This window comes from Musca domestica, unplaced genomic scaffold, assembly GCF_030504385.1.
Source record: "Musca domestica strain aabys unplaced genomic scaffold, Musca_domestica.polishedcontigs.V.1.1 12, whole genome shotgun sequence".
Classification (NCBI taxonomy): domain Eukaryota; kingdom Metazoa; phylum Arthropoda; class Insecta; order Diptera; family Muscidae; genus Musca; species Musca domestica.
The window spans coordinates 8,688,829-8,697,111 of record NW_026712155.1 but is presented as its reverse complement, the minus strand read 5'-3'; the positions used below and the strand labels follow the sequence as shown (position 1 = coordinate 8,697,111).

At 35.5% G+C, this 8,283-nt stretch overlaps 1 protein-coding gene across 4 annotated transcripts in view; it reads left to right on the top strand.

The window, feature by feature from the left end:
* Positions 1-1,118: 1,118 nt before the first annotated feature.
* Positions 1,119-8,283, top strand: part of LOC101899376 (box A-binding factor) — a 29,365-nt gene continuing 22,200 nt past the window's right edge. For 2 of the 4 annotated variants that reach the window (XM_059118179.1, XM_059118178.1), the window contains exon 1: positions 1,119-3,689. In XM_059118179.1, coding sequence (XP_058974162.1) covers positions 1,351-3,689 — 2,339 coding nt within the window. In that variant the 5' untranslated portion in view covers positions 1,119-1,350. The remainder of the gene's footprint in view (positions 3,690-8,283) is intronic. The other 2 variants (XM_059118177.1, XM_005187447.4) reach the window with 2 other exon arrangements.

The window sequence follows — 8,283 nt, the reverse complement described above, 5'->3', positions numbered from 1 at the left end:
TGCTATATATCCAGTTCCAAGTGGAATTTATATTCAGGTGATGTTGTAGTATACTTGGAAATTTTCAAGAAAATATGTGCAGCGGTTTCGAGTCCATAAATTACAAAAAAACATTTTCCTTTTTTCTAAATATAGAATAATTTCAAGAAATCTTAAGTCGAATATAGGTAAAATGTGGTTAGGGGCAACTTGCCACTGATCACCTCGATATTCATTTAAGAAGCTATTGATTATTATGTTTCTTATTAGCTTTCGAAACATAGGTATGTTCCAAATAATTGCATATTAATATGTATTTGCGTTATGGCAATTTGCTCATATTTATTTTTTTTTTTGTTTATACAAATAACATATCTCTACATCTCATTCTGCACCTCATCATCGTCATTTTCGTTGCAAGCAAAACATATATTTATGAATGAACCAAAAAAAACCTAATTTCTATTTAATAACACAATTTTCACAGAGAGATGTAGACGACGAGTTAATGTGGTGGCAATAAACAGCAACAAAAACTATAGGAAACCTCAAACACCATAACACACGGCCAGCCATTGTTATTTTTTCTGTTTTTGTCTTTTCCCATAAGAAACAACAACAACAAACACAACAACTTAATATTGTGGTTGAGACATAAAAAAACCCAAAAGGGCGTTACTACTTGGCGAGAGAGAGAGAAAGAGATATGGATGAACGGTAACCGTAAATGTGTGGTATGTGTGAAAGGGAAAAGAAATGTTTACTCCACTGGCATGTGAGAGCGAAAGAGAAGCCAAGGCATTTGTATTGATGGTGAGATATTCGTGTGGTGGGATTGCTATTATTATGTAGGAGAGTGGTAAATAAAGTCTGGTGATCATGAGAGCTAGAGTGAGAGAGTAAAGGAAGAGTGTTCTCCCCCACATCAAGGAGCGGAGTAATGCAAATGAGCTGCTGAGATTTAATTTCTTTTAATGAGAAATTAAATGAATGGTGAATAATTAATTGTAAGTAAATTTGTATTAAAAGAAGATGAATGTGAAAGATTTTTGTTGGGGGGGTTATAAAACAAATGAGAATTTCACTAAATGCTGAGGTTATTTTTTTGTCATTTGTTGGGAATCCTAAGCTGAGCTTAAGGGAGCAATGGATGCTGCCGGATGCAGATGGGCAAACAGTTTTAGTAAAAAACTCTAAACGTTAAGTGAATAACGCGCACGGTTTTAAGTGGAAATTTTTCTCATGAAAATTATAGTTAAAAAAAAATAGAATAAATAAAAATTGAAAAAATAAATTGAAATATTTTTTTAATGAATTGTGGAAATTTAGAATTATTTATTTATAAAATAATAACAGTCAATAAGAAAAATCATGAAATCATGTGTTACCAACAACAACAACTTAAATCGCAATTTGCCCTTAAATAATAAAAGTAAAACTACAAAAAATCGCCACAATACAAATTCCGCAAATTCCCTATTGACAAATGCGGCCAATATGAAAATAACCAAAGCAATTGTAAATTCGAAACAACAACAACAGCAACGTAAAACCGCAACAACACCAGCCAAGGGATCAAATACACTCCACGCCAAATCTACATCATTTGACGGGGTGTCCCACCTTAACAGGGTGGAGGGGTTGAATATGACCGAAGGCCAGGATTTGAATTTGAATGCTAGAATCCTTAAAGAGGATGCTTCGCATACAAAGAAAGAGAGCCTAGCCGAGAAAGAGATGGCCTATGGCAGAGAGCAAAGATCAGCCACACAACCAGCAAATACCCATACCCACACACATGGCTTGGCAGCAGCAGCAACAACAACACCACCAACAACGGCGACGGCCAGTAATGAAACAACAAACTCGTCAATGCCTTTGTATGCAGGAGTAACAAATTCGAGAGAGCATAACCATGACAACAACAACTACAGTGGAAACCAGCAGGCTCTTCAGAGCAATAACAACAGCAACAACAACAACAACGGTAATTCAACTGCCTGTAGTGAGTTTTTAAGGTCTGGCACGAATTTGAATTTATCGTCTTTGGCTACGAAACCACCACAGCTCATATCAGTTGTCAACGAACGATCAAACCAAACAGTGTTACGTACCACGACAGCACCGACGACAACTACGACGACCACGACAAACCCACCAAACGATGACAGTGATAATAATACAATAATCAAAGTCAGCAATAATAATAATAACAACAACAACAGCCAAGTGACCACAAATCGAGGAGATCAACAACCGATAGATTCTCCTCAGAATTATCAGCAATCTTTGGAATCTGTGAAAAAAATCTCAACTCTAAATTTCAACGTGAAAACGAGTGACAATGAAAGTGTTACAACAAATGGCAAATTAGCAACCACAACAACAACAACAAATACAAGTGCAAATCCGAATTCAAATACCACAATAACAACAAATTCTAGTGATAATACAACAAGCCCAAATAAAACAGTGATAAATAGTGTAATAACAACAGCAACAACAAATCATAACAACAACAACAACAACAACAACAACAACAATAGTGCAAAAGAATCTCATTTGAAATCTGAACAAAATAATACCAGTGTCGAACTCCCAACCACCAACCATCATCACGAAGAGAATCTCACGCCACAAAATTATCGCGGCCTCAACAACTCTGTGATCATCACCAACTATCATCAAAACACGCACAGCATTCAGAATTCCGAATTCAATGCCTCCACGATACTCAATGTTGCCAGCAATGATCCGAATCTGAATTTAGCCGTGACGGGACATAATTTGCAAACGACCTCCGATATTACGGCCGAACATTTGCAGGTTGCAGGTGGCCACAGCGACGAACAGCAACAACAAATTCTACATCATCATCCACAACAACAGCAACAACAACATCCCCAGTCCCTGGCCAATTGTCCACCGGAACACTGGCTGAATGCCGCCTACAACTCCTGTGCCTATGACCTGTCTTTAAATCACCCATCATCGAATTGTGCCGACTTGGGTTTGCAACTTCTACCCTCACCACATCACACACCCCACGGATACTACAATCCCCATCCACATCACCCCCATCATCTGAACAGTAGTAGTCCCCTTACCCCCAGCTATTTACAAGAAGAACACAACGCCACAATGCGTTCCAATCTAGCCCTCTACACAACGCCCTATGGCTCACATCACGAACATCACCTGCATCAGCATGGTCTGATGGGCTCACAGACCACCGGTCCCACCATACATCACACATACGATGAGATCATACAGGACACACTCAAAGACGAATGTCTCGAAGAACATCAGACGGGCGCGAGCTATTTAACCCTAAATCCAGTGGACATACAATCTCTTAAGGATACCTATCATTCGCCAGGTTTGGGTCAAGAAATAACCCCCCTCACAGCAATTGCCCCCGCCCATCTGCAGGCACCGTCGCCCACCACAGCATCACAACATCATCACCTGCATGCCATCCATTACATACAACACAACAATTCGGCCAGTTCGGGTGGAAATTCACCCTCACCCTCGTCGGGCCTATCGCAATCGGGTGGCGACTTGGCAACTCTACAGAATTTCACACAATTGACAACTGCCTCCGCGGGACCAACGGGACATCGTGATATTTACAGCATGCTGAGCGGACCCGAACAGGGACAAATGTTCAGTTTCACCTCACCACCATCACCGGTCCTGGCCAATGGGTAAGTAGGATGAGATGTGTTTTTAATTTGTTCTTCCTCTAGAAAATTAAGAGTTTTGGGATTTGAAAATATTTTCCGATTTATTTTGGTTTCAAAATCGTTCAGAAATTTTTTCTGTAATGTTGTACAAAAGTGAGTTTCAGAACAGAAAAGGAAAATATTATTTTTGCACAGAAGGGAGAAAAGCTGAAAGGAAAATTTTTAGACGAGCTGAAGGCAGTCTTTATGGACTAGCTGAAAAGAGCCTATTTAGAAGAGCTGAAATAAATATTTTTAGGCGAGCTCAAGACAGCGTTTATTAACTAGCTAAAGAGAGTCCATTTGGAAGATTTGAGAGGAGTCATTTTAGACGAGTTGAGGTCCGTCGACCTGTCGTCTTAGAGGCAGTCCTCAAAGACTACCTATAGATGATTTTTAAAGAGGACCTATTGGGGTTTTTGTGGACGACCTCAAGGGAGTCTTTTTAGGCTTGTAGAAGGGTTACTCTGGACACAAAGTGAAGGGTGTTTCATAAAGATTTGAAACGAAATATTAAAAAAAAAATAAAAAGAAAATAATTTTTTTTTTTTTGAAAAAATAAATTTAAAAATATTGAAAACCAAAAAAACACATTGCAACATAAAAAATGATTATGGGAAAAAATCCTGAAGATTATGAAAGTGGATGTAAAAAAAGAAGGAGCAGGTAGGGGCTTTTTGAAAGCTTACATCGGGGGGCAAGTTCTCCCCCTCATTCACAAGTATTCGAATTAAGATTAATCGGAATCCGTGGATTTTAGGTATATAGTGTTTTAGGCAATATTGCAGATAAAAATACGGGGAATATTTTGATAAAAAACCTTAACCCTCTATCGAGCCAACAAAGGGGTCCTTTTGGTCCTTTTTTGAAAATATGATTAAAAACTCCCTTTAAACGGGTTCGTAGCAAGTCAAAATATTCTACAGAACTATTTATCATAAAATTCTACTATAGGTCCCAGAAGACGTCAAAAGTCTATATCTTACCTAAACGTCAGGAAATCATATTTATAAAAAAACACATTTTAGGGTTAAAGCCGTACTTTATGTGAGTTTATGTAAAATTCTCCTACAAGGCAGCACTTTAGAAGGATGACGTCAAAGACAAATATATTCTTTATCAAATTTTACTATAAGTGAGCAAAAGAAAAAAAATCCCTTTCCATATTATAAACAAAAAATACATGTACAAAAAAATCCTAATTTTTTTTTGATAAATTTGTCCTCGGACTTTTTTCGAGTTGACGGCTAAATGTAACATAAATCTCCATTTTAGGCGGAGTGTTTCAAAAGAGGAAATATTCTACGCAAAATTTCACTATAAATCTCAGAATAAATCATATATCTAGGCTCAACAGGTTTTAAGAAAATTACATCCGAAATCTATGTATTGCAAGTGCAAATTATGTGTTTACATTTTATACTGCCAAACACAACATGTTTCCAATAAAAGTCAAAATCTCCCTTAAAACATCAGTTTTTGGGGAAAAGGTCAAAGGTAGACTTATTGTATATTAAATTTCACTATGAGTCACCAAAGAAAAGAAATCTATTTTTTCTATTACATGTCATGAAAATATTTACATCAACGTACCCCAAAAAAAAAAAGGCGAAAAATATTTCCAATTTTTTTTTTTTCATTAAATTTTCTTTGGACTTTTTTCGACTTGACGCCTGAAAGTAACATAAAATATCCTTGTAGGTGAAAGGTGTCAAAGGAGGAAATATTATTCACAAAATTTCACCGCAAATCTCAAAATAAACCATATCTCTAGGTGTAATAGTTTTTTTGGAAATTACATCCGAAATCTATGTATTGCAAGTGCATATTATGTGTTTACATTTTGTACTGCCAAACAAAACACGTTTCCAATATGAGTCAAAATCTCCCTTAAAACATCAGTTTTTTGGAGAAAATGTCAAAGGTAGACTTATTGTATATTAAATTTTACTATGAGTCACCAAAGAAAATAAGTCTATATTTCCATTACATATCATAAAAATATTGACATCAACGTAACCAAAAAAAAAGCGAAAAATATTTCCAATTTTTTTTCATTAAATTTTCTTTGGACTTTTTTCGACTTGACCTATGAAAGTAACATAAAATATCCTTGTAGGTGAAAGGTGTTAAAGGAGGAAATATTCTACACAATATTTCACTATCATTCTCAGAATAAACTATATCTGTAGGTTTAATAGGTTTTATGGAAATTACATTTCAAATTTAATTATCAAGAGTGGAAATTATGTGTTTGCTTTTTTACCAACTAATTTAACACCTAACCAACCCGAGTCAAAAATCTCCCTGTATACTTAATTTTTTGGAGACGGTGTAAATGGCAGAATTATTCTAAATCGGATTTCATTGCGAGTCTCTGAACAAACGAAAATTGTACACTTAATGTGTTGCATAGAAATAATGGCATCAATTTTTGTTGAAAAAATTAGGGAATATTTTCGGTTTTTTTTATTTTTGAGGGAAAATTGATGCGTATATTTTTAGGTTTTGCAATGAAAATGGAGGTTTCCAAAACTAGATTTCAAAAAATATTTAACATTTCTGGCAGTCGTTGAACCTAAAAATTTGGAAAAAATATTCACTGCCCCACGTTGGGCGCCATCACAAAAAAAAAAAAAAATTAATTAATTAATTGAACAAATCAATGGTTTTACAATGAAAATGGAGATTTCCTTTCTTATAGAAATGAGTGGCTTAGAAATGACAACAGTCTGAAGGTGGTTGCAGTTTTTTTTCTCTCACCTGCAATAGAAACCCTTTATAAAACCTAAAATAATGTTTCAGTTCACCACATTCATGATCCGACTATTTTTTCTCAGTGTATATCCATATGGAAATAACTAAAATATAAAACTAAATAATAAAATTAAAACATACCACAAACCAAAAAAAGAAAAACAAGGCAAAAATACTCTACACATACCTTCGACCACAAGAGACCCACAGGAGGAAACTCTGCAGTAAACAAATAAACATTTTACGTTACAATTATTTTTGCCAGTAACAAACGACGCCAGCAACCACGACCGCATCGCGATCACCTTCTATGTGAAATTTTACAAAAAAAAAAAAAAAAAAAAAAAAAAAAAAAAAAAAAAAAAACGCTTTCAAATGTGTGTGTGTGAGTAAATAGAGTAGAGTAATTAAATTTACCAAATATGTGTGTAAGTATGTATGCGGTAACCCACAATTAGCTACATACATATGTTAAAGGTAAATGTTTCAATAACATTTTTTCACACTGCGGGTTCACACACACACAGAACACCACCGCGCTTTTATTTGACACAACCAACCGTCTGGACGAGTTGCAAACCTAAATAAACTAATAAAATATATACAGACAGACATACATACATACTTACATGTCTATAGATGTCTGTACACAAATTCCCATATTTGTCTACAGTGACCACCGCCGCCGCCACCACCAGGGTCTAGTCAATTAGCCTTAGCTTTGCTGAAGTTTTTTTTTTTGATTTTTCCTTCGAATCCAAGTAAATTAAGTTGAGTCGTTTTCAATAACATCAGCTCTCAAGTTACCTGAGTCGTCTCTCCTTTTGCCGGAGCTGAAATGGCAGGCCAAAAAAAAAACTGCATTTAAGCAAATATTTTAGTGGTCATTAGACCAGAAAAATAAAGAAATTTTTTTTCAATTTTTTGTGGGTTACACCTGGTAGTATTTTGAAAAATGGAGTTTTTCATTTCGAAGAACGTGTTCAAATTAACATTCAGTTTCAACACCCCCTTCAAAAAATTGGGTTTTCATTTAAACTCCCGCATAAGCTGCGGAAATAGTAAAAATTAGTTTGGTGTGCTTAGCCAGAGTTTTTTTTTCACATGCCTCACTTGCTTTGTAAGTAGGGGTCTTGGCCAGTTGGGCGCCACAATTAGAGCACGTGTCCAAAGATCAAAAGCTGTTTTGCTCTATTTTCAATTCAAGCAAAGAATTGATTAAGAGAAATGAGGGCGGAATTTAAAAAGAAGAGCCAAAACGAAATAAGCTATCATGGGACATTCTCAAAAGGTACACAAGTACTGGAAAGTGGGTACCAGACTTCCGAAAAAAAAATTCGCTCGAATTTAAACAGAGAGAGGGAGAAAATCACTCGAATTCGTAAGGGAGCGGAGAAAATTGATATGAGTCAAGTTTTTTTCTTGCTTAATTTTTAAGTTTAACGTTTCCAATAAACGATTTTTAATTCAAATTCCAAAGAATTCATATTTGAACCCTCCAATACAGGAATATGGGGAAAAAACATTTAGTGTCCCACGTTGGGCGCCATCTAGAAAAATTCGTTTTTCGATTTCCTTAATTTTTAAGTTTAACGTTTCCAATAAACGATTTTTATTATAATTCCAAAGAATTCATATTTGAACACTCCAATACAGGTATATGGGGAAAAAAACATTTAGTGCCCCACGTTGGGCGCCATTTAGAAAAGATCGATTTTTAATCCATTACAATACTAGATTTCACAAAATCCACAATTTTTGTCATTAAAAACACCAGCAGTCTCATTTCCTATAACAATTTTAAGTAAAGCTTTGATTT